This window comes from Podarcis melisellensis (assembly GCF_964234715.1).
Source record: "Podarcis melisellensis genome assembly, chromosome: 1".
NCBI classification, from domain to species: Eukaryota; Metazoa; Chordata; class Lepidosauria; order Squamata; family Lacertidae; genus Podarcis; species Podarcis melisellensis.
In genome coordinates this window covers 35,475,662-35,492,829 of record NC_138528.1, presented here as the reverse complement: position 1 = coordinate 35,492,829, position 17,168 = coordinate 35,475,662, and the positions used below count along the sequence as shown (strand labels likewise).

Below are 17,168 nucleotides of genomic sequence, written 5' to 3'. Positions count from 1 at the left end.
CAATCTATGTAACCCAAAACAATACCATGGATTAATACCCACCTTCAGCAATGCACCTAATTAGTGTAATTTTAATTGAAAGAATTTTTATTATTTACACACTATTTCCCCTCCTCTGGATTTGACAGCAATATCATTTTTTCCCCCTGCAATGTTTGACATGGAACATTTCATGACAGCTTTATGAGATCTGAATAACAGTGCAGTATTTCCATAGAATTTGATTGAAGTCAAATGTGCAGTGGGTGACGTTGAGTCCTTATTTGATGCCTTGTCACCTCTTTTTTCTGGGAAAGTGGTGGCAGGTCATTGACAGCAGCATTTTACATTGAACTTCGATCAAATTCCAAGGCAGGATGTGGTTTGGAAATAATTGCATGGTTGACTATCTCCCACTTCCAAGGCACAGAAATCTGATGTCCTTTCTAAAGTGGATGCTTTTGACACTGCAGAGGTAGAATAAATTATTAGTGTGTCCCCTTTCTGTCTCAAGATGGGAGATTATTAAAGAAAAATAAAAGACAGATCCATCATCGAACTCAGGGCAGTCCAACTTTTCATACCAAGTGGGCTGCAAGAGCACTTTAGCATGGAACCTGCGGGCCTTGTCGTGCCAAGGGGGAGGAGAAGGCCAGAATTTGACCTCCCCTCCCCTAGCCCTCATGCTGCCTTCCCAAAGCTGGAGGCACTGGGCGTTGGGAAGGAGGCGCAAGGCTCTGATGGTAAAAACCCTTTAGTATAAAGTATTTGGATTAGACTAATTTCTTAAGACTGCACATATATGTGCAGGCATGCACACACACACATACCTTTTGACGTCAGTGTAGTTTAGAGAAGAGTAATTGGGCACAGAGTTGCAGTTAAAGATTTACAAAGACTTATTTAAAGGGTGTTACTTCGTAGAGTGTAGTATTACCTGATCTGATCATTTGTACTTTATCTGAGAAGTAATTTTAAAATCATGCTATGTGTAATAGTGGTATTTTTAGATTCAGTTTGCAGCTGCTTTCCACATTGCGTTAGATCATTTTCGAAGGCACAGCAAGAGGAACTGTGAGATTAATCACCAGCTCATGGAACCTGGCAGTTTTTTGGCATATTTCAGTGTTGAGCAAAAATTCTGGAAAGAACACACCAGTATTTCCCAGGATGGATTAGCAAATATTTATTGGTAAAGCTTAGAAGAAAAGAAACCTTGTTTTAGGTTAATTGTTTAAGCTGTTAGGAGTTTGGCAACTAATAATCATAGCCAAAATAGGGTTTGTTTTGTTTTGTTCTTAAAAAGGCTGTCATTTTATTGGAAACATTCTTATATTGCTGTTCTGGGCACCTTTACGCATTTTTCTTTCCCACTAGTTTCAGTGAGAGTTAAGCATTAGCAGTGGGTACATGGTTGAAGTCTTGGTGTATGGTATTTCCTTATTTTAATCTAATTGTGGTTCTGATTTCTGTTGGATTTTTTCATGGATTTATAGTATTTCCAAAAACAATAATGTAGATATGTGACTTTTTCTACAAGTTTATTTTAAGATCTAATAGAACAAATAGTTTGACAGAAGGATCGTGACTATTGGACAAATACTACTCTAGCATCATAGAATATGTGAATATAGTTAAAGACCTGAAATGTTTGCAGAACAATTAGCACCTTCCCCTGTATGGTGGCCCTCAAGTACTTTTTTGCTTTACAGAGGGCTAAGGCCCTTATAGAAAGTCATTTTGTTTGTCTGCTCTTGCATAGCACTAAACTCTGGGCTACCTTTTTCACAGCTGCCACACACTCAACCAACATCTTCATCAAGCTATCCACTCTGACCCCAAGATCTCGTTTTGATCAGTCACCGCCAATTCAGGCCTCATAAAAGTACATACAAAGCCTCAAAATGCACCATTTTGCACTTGTTTACACCATGGGTAGGCAAACTAAGGCCCGGGGGCCAGATCCAACCTAATCCCCTTTTAAATCCGGCCTTTGGACGGTTCGGGAATCAGCATGTTTTTGCATGAGTAGAATGTGTGCTTTTATTTAAAATGTATCTCTGGGTTATTTGTGGGGCCTGCCTGGTGTTTTTACATGAGTAGAATGTGTGTACTACTATAGCAAAGACCCCAGAGCACAGTCTAAAGGCACATAGTATAGCAACCTTGCTGAAGATGAGCACATTTGAATCTGATAAGTGCTTGGTTTTGAGACTACCTGGGTACTTCATGTATGCTGCTTTGAGTTTAATGGAAGAAAGGTGACATATAAATTTTATATAAATACAGGTCTTAAGACAGGTTTGAATGCTACTTTCTCGCTTCTGATCATGGGAAGAAGAGAATGACCAAACTAACATATTGTGTGGTTATTTGAATGTTGGCTCCCCTTATTCAAACTTTTTTTCTCCCACGGTGGGATGGAGTGTACACATATGATTCTGAGACCTGCTTCCAATCTCTAATCATAGGTTATCCCAGGTTGAGGAAAATCACCATATGAACAGTTTCATATATTAAAAGTAGCTAATCAAATCTACTGCAGTAATGATATTCTAACAACAAATTTGTTTTTATTTAATTTAAAGACACGGAAACTAGATTTGTATTTTGAATATGAAGAAAAAATCATGAGCAAGTCCACCTTGGATAAATCACTTTTGGACATGATTTCTGATCCTGATGGTAAGTAAAAAAAATAAAATTTTACAATAAAGTTTCTTTCGGTTCATAACATTCTGAGAATTGTCGCCATATAAGCAAGCTCATGTTATTAAAGACTTTCTGCCTGGGAACTTGAAATGCCACTGCCGGTCGGATATCATATCATACACAATATATCACTGTATGAAATTGTTTGGTATGTTTATTCTTTAAAAGTCTTAGCTTTTAAAATTTGGCAAGTCTTCTAAAGTTTGCACATTCAGCTTACAAACTAAAGTCAAAGGGTAGGCCTCAGGAACTCCTGGTCCAATTGCTTCAGCAAGTAGAGGATGCTAGCCAGCATCTTAACCCCAGTAACAAAGCATCAAGCCAAGGTAACAGGCGAGTTCGGCTGCAGGGTGAGAAGGCTAGGGCAGACTACTTTGCCCTTCTCCTTTGTGAACTAACAAATTCTAAGCTCCCTAGAAAACTATTTCAATAGGCTACAAAAACAGATAGGTTGAAAGACAACAGGGATGAGAGATATCCAGTGTATTGTACAGAATGTCACACGTATTACTATCTGCCTGCTGGACAGAAGTGGTGGGTGTATCCTCGATTCAATGAGCTCCTGGCTCTCAGGCAACAAGTACCTTTCCTTGAGGCCAAGTAGGCTGCCTTGGAACAACTGGTGGAAAATCCTTCAGAGATGTGATAGCTGTGTCACACTCCCAGAGTGATAGCTTTGCCTTGACAAATCCTCCTCCTCTGATGGCAACTTCCCATACTTCAGGCTTAATATCATGCCTCATGAGTACTCTTTTTATTTTTTATTATATTTTTTATTGGTTTTTAAAATAATTTTATACATATTTAATATAACCATTTCAAACATTCTTTTGAACCTTCGGACCTCCTTCTCTCCCTCCATGGATTCCATGTTTAAGATTAAATTTGCAGCATCTTTTACCATTATCCATCTGTTATACTACCATAATTATCCTAAATCATTCCACATTACAAGTGTCATTGCATCCCTGCTAAAGATTTTAACTGTTTACAGTACTCTTTTTTTTTTTAAAGGCTGCTTATTTAGTTGTATATAAAACTTTTGTTGTATGTTAGTAAACTTAGTTCACTTCATTGAAACAATTCAAAGTTTTACTTCCTGGCTATGATATTGTATACCAAATTGCTTTTAATTACACAGATTATTATTATTAAGAGAGAGAAAATTAATTCAGAACTTTTCTTTCCTCAGCGGGAACTGCAGAGGACAAGATGCGACTGTTTCTTATATATTACATAAGTTGTGTACAGTGTCCTTCTGAGGTATGGATTTTTTATGAAACGGTCACACAATTTCATTAGGAATCCTTCCCAGTGTTTTGCTCTTACTTGGTAGTATGCTGTGGCACTGGCTGTAGACAGAGCATAGAAAATGCAGGCCTGAGTCAGGTTGACAGACACATCTTCTTCTGGAGTTTAAAAGTAGGAGATTTACAAGCAATCTGCTATTTTCACTCCAGTACTATGTGCAGGCATTGTTTCACCACTTGCCTCTGTGGGCACAAAGAAACAGAGCAACTTCAGTGTGTTAAGTGTAAAATTCTTGTCCATAGATGCCCTGTCCTGAAAAGTAAAGGTAGGCAACGTTGAGGATCTCAAGAAAGCGTTTTATACCACTAAGAAAGAACTCTATAAAAGTTTACTGCTTGGCAACGCAGTCCTAAACATGTTTACTCATATGGTCTTTCTAGCTTCCCCCAGCCGCCACACTTGAAGCTAAATTCTGAAATGTTGCCAAATATTTGGTCACAACTAACCAAATTTGTGAGGCGCTTTGGTGTGTTTTCTTGAAATAAAGAAATACGTATTTGGCAGTGACAGGAAATTGGAAACATTTATTGTATTTTTTAATAATTCTAGATCACTTCCTATAAATATATTATCAGGACAGCTTAAATAGCTTAAAATGCAATAAGTCAATTAGGATAATTATTATTTGAGGTGACTAAAGATAATCTGTATTAAAAATGCAGATTATTTTTCTATTTCCACATGGCCAAGGAGTCTCTGGATTTGCATTCATCATGAAACATACCCCTGTAATACAGCAAGGGAAGAGTGTAGCTTTTTTAATGCTAGCCTTTCTAAAGTGTATTTCATAGGAGCTGACTGACACACACAGTGAGATCAGGTGCTTCAGCCTGCAGGTAGAGAATCCTTACTTGAATGCTTGCTCGTGTTAAAAAAATATTCTGCACAAAGAAGAGTAACACATAGGACTCCTCTTTTATGCTAACTTGGATCTTATTTAATATGCACTTTTTATTTTAAATTTGAAAATGCAGTCAGTTTGCATACAAGTCATTGAAGCATGAGACTCCTCAAACAGCTGATTGCTTGATTAGCCTGGGACAAGGTCTGAGGGGGCAAGTAAAATAGATGAAATTTTGTTGCTTCCTGCCAGGTATGGGGAACTTTTTACTGGAAATGCAAACTAGTCTCGCTTCTTACCTGTTATATGAACATTGGACTACATTGCAGGTCTGCTGTATGCTGTGCTATCTCAGCACAGTCCTCCAGCCTGCAGTAGGGGTCTAATGCCACTAGACAACGCTGCAGAAATGTTGTAAACCACTCAGAACCTGACCTGTGGTATTCCGTCTGAGCTACGTTGCAGATCTTTAATAAACCATTCTCTCTGAACTCCTTAGGATTTTTTCCCTATAGTCCATAGATATCTCCCATCTACGTGGGTGCTGCTGCTTTGGCTACATAATGGCAGGGAGTCACCCCTGAAATTTGAAAGCAGAATATAATCTATAGTACAGAGAGTACCATGCATTGATTTTTCATGTAATGAGTTGTGGAATATATTTTTAAAAACTTACATTGGCTTAAGTTTCTCAAAGATTGTAAGGTGACAATATAATAGTGGCCAAGTTCATATGTCACTTTTAAACCATAGTTAAGCTTAACCATAGGTTCAAGTGATGCGTAAAGGAAGGCAATGATTGCTTTTGTTCAGTTATTTCAACACCCTTCTTAATTTGCACTTTCATAGCAATCATGCATGATTTGTTCTGAATGAAATGTTAATATGTCTGCATATATCCAGTGCTTTTTGTATTCATGATTGTTTAGAAGATAATGAGGATTTTCTATGCCCTGAAGTAAAAGTGTTAGATTTATTATTAGCAAATAATGGTGGCAGTTTACTGCTAAATTTAGAAGACATGTAACACATCTCAAATCTCCTGTTTGATTCTAGGCAGATCTGGAACAATACAAAAAAGCGTTGACAGATGCAGGGTGTAATCTCAGTCCCTTAAACTACATTAAACAATGGAAGTAAGTTATTTTTGTTTTCATAAAGCAATGAAATTATATATTGCAAAAACTTAGAGAGACCTGGAGTTGCAAGAAAATGTCTACTGTCTGGCTACTGGACACTTCATCCTGTCCCTCTTTCCCCTCAAACAATTCAACAAGAAGTGCATTAGATACTACCATGCACACTAAAAACTTATTCTGCTTCAAAATATAGTGCCTCAGATTCTCACGATTGTGGAGCAGCAGTCAGATTCAGCATCTGCAGTCATACATTGTTCAGTACCATAGTCACATCTCTAGGGGGAAAAGGGTTTTCATAGTGATTACAGAAATTTTAAAGTATTAGAATATAACATTTCCAAACCAAACTGGCCTAAGACTTTTATAGGTTCAGGATGATAGCCAGTGTAATAGATAAGATTATTACAGTTATTTCTGAAAAATACCTTTTTTTCTTTTTAAGCTATTCCCTCCTGTCCCCTTTGACCCCTTTGACTTTGAACATGTATTGCAATTATTTGTTCTGCTTTGAACACAGAATTTTCTCTATAATACTTTCAAAATGGTTTATTTTTGTGAATTGTGAAGCTGAAGTATTTGGGAGGTAGTAAAGTAGGAGACAGGTGTTATTTGTAGTATGTGCTTATTAGTCATGTTGCCTTTCTAATGTGAAGTAAAGAGCAGTTCCGTCCTCAAATGCCTAGAAAGGCTAGATTTTCAAACTTAATGCTTCTTTCATGGTATAATTGGTAGATTTAGTAGTGTTCTGATGAAAATAAATTAAGTGTGCAGATATTAACTTACTTATTTCACAGAGCTTTTGCCAAGATGGCTTCAGCTCCAACTACGTATGGAAACAGTGCAGCCAAGTCTCTGGGGTAAGTTTCAAAGTACATTTTGTTACTGCTACTTGAAAAGCCTTGCCTTTTTACTGGGAACAAGTTGAGTGCTGCCTCTGATCACTTCTGCCTGTGAGGTTTAACTTCTCTTAGGTTATTTATTTATTTATTTATTTATTCATTTATTTAATTTACTGCCCTGTGCTTTCGGTTCCAAAGGACTCCCAAAGTGGTTTACTATTAGAACAACAAAGAATGAAACAAAATTCAATGAATATTATGTAGCAATGAAATTGTATAATATATGTAAAAGCAACAGAAAAAAATAAATTCAAAAGCAGATTCGTAGTAGAGGTAATAGTAATATTGGTTTGCAGTATTGGTATGAATTGGTATGCAGAAGCTTTGCTGAAGATTCAGGATTTCACTGCTTGGCAGTTTCCCAGCAGCAACCCTCGCTCTACTCTCTAGAGGCTGTTTCAGTACAGAGCTTCCCAAGCATTACATTGGTTAAAGTAGATGCAAAATTTATTTTCCATACAAATAAACAAAACAAAAAACAACAACTAATAGTCTGATTGTGTATATCCTAAGGGAATAGAAGAAAAGTGTGGTAAAATATTTCACACGCAGGTTTTTTCCTATTAATTTTATTTTTTGTTTTAAAAATTCAGTTAAATAAAATAAAAAAATGAACAAAGAAACAAAAGGTGCATTAAAAAATAAGCGATATTCAGATAAATCGGAAACAGAACAAAAGGGAGTGGTGGCAGTTCTTCATATCATTGATGCTTAATTTCTGTTTCTTACCTTCATATGGTATAGTTCACCATAATAATAATTTTTTTAACACCTGAAAGTACACAAAATCATGCTCGATGTGCTCTTTATGTTTTAGCCTTTTCTCACGTGTCATGAATACAGGATCCCAGTTTGTGATGGAAGGAGTCAAGAATTTCGTGCTAAAGCAACAGGTGTGTTTAACAATGTAGATTCTATGTTGACGAACATTAAGCATGTTCATATTCTAGTATTTGAAACCAATGATATTTCACAGTATAACTAGAAAGCATGGGTTAGATTTCTTGGACTGCCAACAAGAAACTTTAAAGAAAAGGGCAAACTGTTTCTTAAGTTGCATGCAACTCTTTGGCATTCAGTAGTTCATATGGGACACCTAGAATTTTAAAGAAATTGATAAGCGATACAAGAATAATCTACTACAGTTCCAGAATATCTCTGAAGACTTGTCTGTTCCCATCAGTCTCCATGCTACTACCTATTATTATACCTCCTCTTTCTTGACTGTTTCTCAAGGAAGGAGGGTGGCAGATGAGTTGGGACCCAGTGAGAGCTTTGAAAGGGGAAAAAACAGGTGCTTTAAGACAAGCTGCAGGCTAACTGATTGAAGCTGCTTTTCCCAATATTGAGGCTCAAAGTTCAGTGGCTACTAACTTGGGCGCAGTTCCGTCAGTCTTAATATCCAGACCGCCTGTGTGCTGTTCCACCTGGTATGTCCATTGCTATTCCATCAGGGTGAAGGATGGGTAATGACCAAATAAATAAATAAATGCAATATCTGAATCACCTCTCTTTTTTTTCTTTTTTACCCTGGGAACAAACACTCAGATAGTGTGTGCTTATTTTACTATGGCAGAGGCATATATAGCAGGCCAACTGTATTCATTTTAAAATGAGGAAGGGCTCCAATAGCAATGTGAAAAGTGATCCAATTGTGTCTGTGCCTGTTTCTTTCCTAAGCTACATTGAACAACAATTTCTGCAATTTACTTGAATTAAGTACTCTCTTCTATAGAATCTTCCTGTCACCCGCATTTTAGACAACCTTATGGAGATGAAGTCCAATCCTGTAAGTACAGCAAACAAACTTGCACATTAGATTTTATTTATAAAGTCCCTTTACCCTGGCCTTTGAAACCTGAGGTGTGTTTTCCAGATCCACCCTATACCTGTGACTAATTTGTTAACTGCTTTTAATACTGAATTGTAAATTGTTGTAACCCACTCTGGGTTCTGCTAGTGAAGGGTGTGCATTAAATTTAATATTTTTTTTAAAATACTGATATACACAATTTTGGTACCATGAACTACTACTAATTTTAACATTATAGGAAGAAATTGTGTTTCATATCGTATCTGTAAATCTGCATGTACCACTTTACAGTTTAACAGAATGATGAAGCTGACCAAAACATAAAACTTCAACAAGTATTTCAGTATCATCTCATTACCTTTCCTTATTTGTGTGGGTGTAGATATACACACAAGTATGCCACCAAGGTGGTAAATACTATAGAAAAACCAACATCTGGGAGGTTGTATCATGAAAAACAGCTCCCAAACACAACTGAGGGCACATATTTTGGTGGCCTACGGGATGAATCTCTATGAGATAATTCCATTCAGAAGTTTTTGTACATTGGTATGCACAAGAATAAACTAAATTTCTGAAAATTGTTGTGGATTCATTTGGGAGGAGGTTTTTTTAATTCTACAGATATAATCTGGAAAATATAGCCTAGTGATAGTTATTTCTTCTTCAACCTCCTTGATAAAAGTAACTGCAAAAGTAGAGACAGAAAAACTGGTGCTATTTGCCAATAAAAATATTGAGTGTCTTTGAGGGAGGAAAAATCCTTCATATTATAATATGTCAACAGTATAAAAAAATATGTCATGCCTCACGTTTTCTAAAAACAAACTTATTTTGCTTTAATAGTACTAGTAAATCATGGGCTGAAATAAATTTGACTGGTGTATCATTTCAACATTCATTGCCATTTTTGAAAAGAAAGCAGGCAATCTTGGTTACTATGTGGGGGAAAAACATACTGTTGGGGGACCTAGTGTGAGATCTAAAACTAGTGACATCTTTAGATTAATATATTGCTTCAGAGCTAGAACATATTACGCAAGTAGTATATTTTGAAAAGTTTGGGAGTTGTGAATTTCCCATGAGCCACCTCTTCTCCTCACCCACCAGCTGGTAGCAGCTAACATAGGTATTTTACCAATGTGACTGAATGAATATTGGTGGCTGCTAGCATATGTGTTTGTTTTTATGTATGAATACTTCTAGATTTGTAAGTTGGGAAATGGATTAATAGAAGCCACAGTAGTCAAACTTGTGGGACTGAACATAGCACTAAATTGTTACCAAGATTTCTCTTGTTAAATAGGAAACAGATGACTACAGGTATTTTGACCCTAAGATGTTGCGTGGCAGTGACAGGTGAGTTTACCATGCAATTTTAGTAAGTGTGATGCCTGCCGTTTGAAATATAGTTAATGTGCAGTCTGTGTAACATTAAATAAAAGAGTAAAGAAACCATTCTCTTATCTGGATCCTCCTGTACACATGCCAAAATCTGCACTTGGCCCAAGATTTTGAGGGTTCACAAAGAGGAGAAAAAGATGAAGTTCTCTTGTCTGAACAGAACTCTACTACAACTCATGTGTTCTGGGATGTGCTTTTCTAATGTTTAAGTTAAATGTTTAGGTGACTGAGTGCCATTCTCATTATCAACCATCTTGGGCCCTATGATCAGCAGAGGAGGCCCTGTTAGTGGACCCACTACTAAGGGTTCCCTGGTTGGCAGTGACCAATGACAGGGCCTTTGACATTCCCTCATTTGTGGAAAGCCCTCCCTAATAAGATGTGTCAGTCTTCCTCACTATGAACTTTTAGGAGAAATTTTGAAACATTCCTGTTAATCCAAGCATTTGATGGCTGAAAGTTCTGTTCCTGACAACCCTGAAATGGCTAGTTTGAGAATATGCAATTGATTTTAGGAGCTTTAAACTTTTTTTAGAAGCTTGAACAGTGGCAGTTTCTGCCTTGTGAACCACTAAAGGTCAACTGAAGTCCTCTAGAACAGCAGGTCCTCTAATTGCATTGTCACCAAAGAGTTAGCCTTTACACAAATGCCCCGAGCCTGAACCTGGCAAACAGGAGAAGGAACACAGTCCCACTTAGAGGAACCCAGTCACAAACACATTTTAGGTAAGACCAACGCTCCTGTTTTATAGTTCAAGGTGTTTATGAATATTGAATGCTTGATGTTTAAAAGATAACTGAGCTTTCAATAAAGTTTTTATTTATTTATTTCAGCTCAGTTCCAAGAAACAAAAATCCATTTCAGGAGGTAAGAACAGATCGTACTTCTCCAAATCAGTGGTATGAACATTTGCTTTAAATATAATAGATGTTGGCCACTCCTTACAGAAAATTGGATCCCGTTATATGAAATCATTAGTGTGATTACAGTTTTGTTAAATGATATTCAGCCGCGATTGTAAGCTCCTTTCATCTTCAAAGAGTCAAGTAAGCATAAGCTAATCTTTTCCAACATTCTTAACACCCTGGCCTTAAACACATTTACTTAAGATATTAGGAGAAATTAATTGTAAAGAAATGCATTTAGGTTCTTGGTTGATGAGCAATTTAAAATGTAAAATGTCACTTCTAAGGAGCAATGTAAAACGTAACTTCAAAAAAAAATTCACCATTTTGCTGAAAGTGGGTACACACTAAAAACACACATTCTGCACCTTTTTTCTCTCTCCTAACTTTGACCCAGTCCCAGCATAATAGCAGTGTGCAGACAATATTGCACAAGGGAGATATCGGTATTTGGTTTTAATGTTGGGAGTATCAGTTAAAGGTCCTGGTCTGGTCATTCACTTCTCTGTGTTGGGGAAAAGAGCTGTGAGCAAGCTCAGAGTCTCTTCCCAGTCTTTCCCAGGTACAATATTGGAGTTGATGGTCTTGTTTGAACAGTAAGTGGTTTTCCTCTATAGAGAATTACACATGAAGGAAAGCACATGAAAAACACTATTGGGATGCACAATTCAGAAGCAGTTCTCAAACAGAAGACTGGGTTTCTGACTCCTACTGCTTATATATCTTTCCTACAAAATCCCTATTTTTACAGGGAAATGTTGCTAAGAACAAAAACCAGTTTTGACTTCTCTGATCATATTTTGTAATAGAATGTAGAAATGTTTAAGCCTAAATATGTTGATATACAGCTCCAATATTATGGTCAAACAGAATGAAGTTAATTGAATATTACATCAGCTGTGCACCTTCACTTCCAGAAGTGTGGGCATGAGGACAAGGCCTTCTGTGTTGTGGTGCCAAGGTTATGGAATGCCCTTTCCAGGGGAGCCCTGCCGGGCTTCTTCTCTGCTCTTCTTCCAGCAGGCAGTAAAATTGCAGTGTTTTAAAATGTTATCTAATGTAAATTTTGATTTATTGGGGAGTTTTTTTAAATGGTTATGGTGGTTATCATTTTTTAGATGAAGTTTACTATTTTGATGTTGATTGATGTCGAGTATTTCCCTGAAATAGAAAAGCAGACTGCAAATATTTAAGAAATAAATACGATTCAATACTTTCCCGTTAAATGACTATTTTGTCATGAAACTGCTATTTTAAATTAGAATTGGATCAAATATAAATAGTTCAATGCTCTTAACTGCAAAAATAAAATATCTAAACCCTATGGCAAAATAAATTGTGTGGATAATTAGCTGCCTTTGGCAAAATACATGAGGCACAATCTGTCGTTGTGTGAGGACCCTTAGAAACTTACCCTACCAAATAAAATCCACTCTAGAAGGTCCTCCAGCCCTTCAGAGCAGAATTGATGGCATGAAAGAGACTACAAGAAAGGAAGAGAGCTAGGTGAAGTCCCGTTGTGCAAGTGGAAGTCTGTTGTCTTCAAGGGTGGACAGCATCGGATGAAGCCCATGATTTATATGTTTGTATATTTATCTATTTTTAATGTGATGCTGCATTTCCACTATAAAAAGTCCCATAAGGCGTAAATCAAAACACATTCTGTCCTGAGATAAATATTATGAAGGGAAATATATTAATACCTTAAATAAATAAAAATGTAATTAAAATCACAATAATAAATAGCATCTGTGGTAGTAACTTATAAAAATAAGTGAGTGTTTAAACTGACGTTTTGTTACTAGATGGACATTTTTTGCTTTGGAGAATTAAGAGAAAATTTGACTGTTTATCCACAGTAATCATACATTTTCTAGAACAGGGGTGGCTAATCTTACATTGTAATAAGGGTGACATTGACCTCAAAATTTTGAAGAGGCCAGGGATTCTTCTGTCTTTATAAACACACAAACACACACACACACACACACACGAGAGAGAGAGTTCCCGCCGGGCTCTGCAGGCTTGCGGATAGGTGCTTGCAGCCCGGGGAGCGCGGCGCTGCGCACCCCGGGCTTAGGGCAGCTATCCGCAAGCCTGCGGAGCCCGGCGGGAGTTCCTCGCCTTCGCTCCCCGACCCGTTCTGGGGGCTGGGGTCAGGGGAAGCTTGGGCTTCCCCCGCCCCCAGCCCATCAAGCTCCGGGAGCGATGGCGAGGTTGAGCGGGATCCATGGCTTCTTTGCTCTTTGGGGCTCGGGGGGGAAATAAAATCCCCCCCTTATTCCCCCCCCCAAAAACCCCTAGGTGCGCCCTATGGTCTGGTGCGCCCTATAGAGCAAAAAATACAGTAGCTGCACTGCTTCAGGCTGGCATAGTTAATGGTCCAAATCCAGGTCCACAGGAGCAAAGCAACTTTGGATTTAACAGATTCAAGACCAATCCCAGGATTGAACTCTACATCCACAGAGCTTTTCCATGGGCATACCAAGGTCTCCATGGCAGGTAGATCACTGAGTTACTGGATCCACATTTGTGTCCCATCTTACCCTCCCCAAAAGGATTTGGCAGGATTATAGGATTGCTGTGCCCAGATTTTGAGATGCAGTCTAAAGGTTTAAACAGCTGAAAAGTTCTGTTTCTACCATCACAAACCGAGTACTTTCTTGGTACTCGGCTTTTTGATGCCCTGAAATTCATCCAAATAACACAAATTCAACTGTTTTAAAAATATGACAAATTTGTATCTTCTTTCTGTAGCAAGCTTAGAATGCAGCAGTAGCTACAGAATATTATTTGTTTCATTTGTTTTTGCATTGTAGGCAATTGTGTTTGTAGTTGGAGGAGGCAATTACATTGAATACCAAAACCTTATTGATTACGTAAAGGTATGTTACCACTTTATGAGTTTCTTTTATTATTATATCTCTTCTTGCATTTTTTTTTTTGCATGCCTCTCTGGGGTACACAAGTGGATTTCCTTTTTCATTTTAATCACAAGTATAGACGTGTACACAGATATATGTGCACCATGCTTCCTCCTCCATTGAAGTAAATGGGAAGGCAGCAGCACACACATTTAATTAATAAATTGGGGCATTTATATAATGGTAAAGTCAGTGATTTATTTCTTCAGTTTCTTTAACTTTCCACCGCAAACAATTACGTTTCTTTGTGGTATGTTTGAAACACAAGTGAGGGTTGAAATGCAGATTCACAAATTTATGGTTTTATTTATATTGTTCATTTTAAAAATGCTTTGAAAATGTTTTTAACAGAAAGACAGGCTAAATAGGGAAGCCTATTAATGTTTGATGTCTTACTGTGTTTTAATTTGTTGGAAGCCACCCCAAGTGGCTGGGGCAACCCAATCAGATGGGCGGCATATAAATAAATTCTTGTTCTGGTTGTTAATTGCTTATATACGACAATGGGGGGAAACGGAGCTCTCTTCCTGCTCCAGTTCTTTTTTTAAAAAAAACAACACCTCCATTATCTGAAGTTGTAGAATGGCCTTCTTAATATAAAATTGAGCAATGTTTTGATGAAATCTGTGTTGTCTCACATAGGGCAAGCAAGGTAAACATGTCTTATATGGCTGCAGTGAACTCTTTAATGCTGCACAGTTTTTAAAACAGGTAAGAATTTAAATGATAATGCAGTTAGCATTTTAAAATATAATTCACAAGTCAACTAAAAGTTTTTTTCAACAAGTATTTTTATTTGGGGTATTCATCATAAACCCAGAAAAGGCCCATCAAGTTTGTTGGTTCATTGCGCTTGGCAAGATGTTCACTGCTCACAGAAGTTCTATAGAGGAAACAAGAGCTGGCAGGGAGGGAGAGGAGGCAGAATACACACTTGGCATGCACACTTCACAGCTCTCTGAGGCATGTTTTTCTTAATATGGGGCGATTTATCGCTAGGTTGAAAACAGCATGCAAGTCTCTCAGATGTTGCTTTGGGCGGGCCAGACCAACTCCATTGAATTTGCAAAGTCTTTTCCAACCTATTGGAAAAGTGAGCCAGAAACCTGGTGTAAAACAAGCCTCTCAAATTTGCTTCTACTTACCCTGCTGCTACTTGTTTCCTCAACAGCAGTCTGCTCATCCCTTGTGGAGGGAGGGCAGCGTGAAGCAGAGCACCTTAGAAAAACCAGGAGCGAGTAAAAGTGGTGACCCTATTAAAGTTATCTTCCCTCCACTACGTAGCGGTGCTAAAATAACTTCCTCTCCTGATGGTCAGAAGATTTAACTACTTGGCTTATTTAGCGTTGCTGGTCATACTTCCCCTTCCAGGTGTTTTGTGGACATTAAATCTTTTTCTAGTAGTATTAGAGCAAAGTAATATCTGAGTATTAAGTTTTTATGTTTTAAACCATGCTGTGATCTTTGGAAGAAGGGTGGTGTATAAATTTGTTGTTGTTGTTGTTGTTACATAACAGGTACCCATAATGGAGTTCTTCTGCAAAGACATGAGAGCATGATTCGCTCCTGTACTGTACTAGGTGTTTATTTTGGGGTTCCCCCCCTGTGAGCCTTTTATCTGTGGGCACACAGTACCCTACATGCAGATGAATCCCTGTAGGACTTAAAATAAATTGGTTTGCCTTCATCCCCTGGAAATCTTGGAAATGGAAGATCTGACCCAGGCAACTTGTCTAAATGGAGAGATGGAGTATGATGTGGAGATGACACACATCCAGGTCTCCCATTCAGACATTTGTGCTGTCTCTTGTCGTGCTCAAGAGAGAAGGGCAAATGGGATTCTCTTAAATCCTGCAGGGATCCCTCTCTTCATGCACAAGGCTGTGCACCCACAGGGAAGAATCATTCCTTAAGTAAAAATATTGCTTTGTTTCAGGAGTGGGGAATCTATTGTCCTCCAAATATTGCTATATAACTCCTATCATCCCTGACTATTGGACATTCTGTCTAAGGATGAGAGTCCAGCAACATCTGCAGAGCCACAGATTCCTCAACCCTGCTCTATTTTATGAAACATTCTTGAGAAAACGAATTATTTTGAGTCTGAAAATATTGCCTACTTTGTTTCTCTTTAGTAATACATTAGTACCCAATATTTGGATGAAGTCAGTTTTCTCCTTATAAACTGGAATATAATGGGTAATCTAACGTTTTTCTTATCTTTTTATATTTAGCTTTCCCAACTTGGACAGAAATAGGAAAAGATTATCTGGCCTTTTGACAAAATGTGAAGAAAAGATCATGGCAACATGTAACATCTTAACCTGTGCATAGTATTTAAACCTCAACTGATCCCTTATACTGATAATTTTTATTAAAGGATATTCTGTACTTCTATATATATAAGACATACTACAATGCAGAATGATATCAAATAAACCACAACACTTGGATTCTGCCTGCTGTGATGTTTCTTCAGTTTGTTTATATGTTGTTAAATTCAAGTGATAATTTATCAGTAGGCTATTGCATCTGGAATGTAATTTGTACTAATATTTCTCATTTAATTTGTTGGAATAAATTAAGCTCAGATCCCTCCTAAGGAACATGTTCCATTTTAGCTCAGCTGTGTAATTTTATCTAGCTGTGAAGGCATTCAATTGTGTGTGCATAGATTATTAATCATTCATTCATCTTTCATCTTTCTTGTACAAGGTGGCTTTTCAGTTCTTCTTACCTTCAAAAGCCTTTGATATGGAAACACTTCATTTTGCCTGGGGGCGGGAGACTTTTGTACCAGCCTAATGAGTCTTGAGAGATCTGCGATCATTGCTGTACTATGTGAACATTTACCAGTCCTATATTCTATAACCTGTGAGTTATTGCCGATGCCCCACACGCAGAGTTCCACAGGTGCAATGGGACTGCCATTGCTTCTACAGCTATCTGCCCCCAAAATCTACTCCAAGCAGTCCTCCAGCACTCTGAAGCTGATTTTGAAGGTGTGCAGAGGCTGGAGGGAACACTAGAGGTTCATTTGCAAGCACAGAAGTCCATTACGCCATTGGAGTGTTAGTTGCAGACCTTTCTTCTTCTTCTTTGGCGATCACTCGTAGCCGAGTAAGATTGTCTTCCATGAACACAGTTTTAACAATGAGTCTGAAAGTGACTGTGGAGGCCAGTTCTGGATCCACACATCTTTCCACAGTGGGGACATTGGTTTCTGGGGGGGGGGGGAGT

The 17,168-nt window shown here is 37.8% G+C and overlaps 1 protein-coding gene and 1 long non-coding RNA gene across 3 annotated transcripts in view; one reads left to right on the top strand and one right to left on the bottom strand.

Annotated features, from left to right (window-relative positions):
* The window catches only part of SCFD1 (sec1 family domain containing 1), a 39,560-nt gene extending 23,174 nt beyond the window's left edge, over window positions 1-16,386 (top strand). For both annotated transcript variants that reach the window (XM_081886805.1, XM_081886804.1), the window contains 11 exons: window positions 2,568-2,664; window positions 3,884-3,954; window positions 5,900-5,979; window positions 6,777-6,839; window positions 7,699-7,774; window positions 8,617-8,670; window positions 10,001-10,053; window positions 10,933-10,966; window positions 13,824-13,889; window positions 14,571-14,639; window positions 16,163-16,386. In XM_081886805.1, coding sequence (XP_081742931.1) covers window positions 2,568-2,664; window positions 3,884-3,954; window positions 5,900-5,979; window positions 6,777-6,839; window positions 7,699-7,774; window positions 8,617-8,670; window positions 10,001-10,053; window positions 10,933-10,966; window positions 13,824-13,889; window positions 14,571-14,639; window positions 16,163-16,186 — 687 coding nt within the window. In that variant the 3' untranslated portion in view covers window positions 16,187-16,386. The remainder of the gene's footprint in view (window positions 1-2,567; window positions 2,665-3,883; window positions 3,955-5,899; window positions 5,980-6,776; window positions 6,840-7,698; window positions 7,775-8,616; window positions 8,671-10,000; window positions 10,054-10,932; window positions 10,967-13,823; window positions 13,890-14,570; window positions 14,640-16,162) is intronic.
* Window positions 8,785-9,994, bottom strand: LOC309356585. Its single transcript, XR_014162867.1, has 2 exons — window positions 9,366-9,994; window positions 8,785-9,325 (listed from the first exon to the last, which is right to left on the bottom strand). It is a non-coding gene; the product is annotated as an uncharacterized lncRNA (long non-coding RNA).
* Window positions 16,387-17,168: the final 782 nt, after the last annotated feature.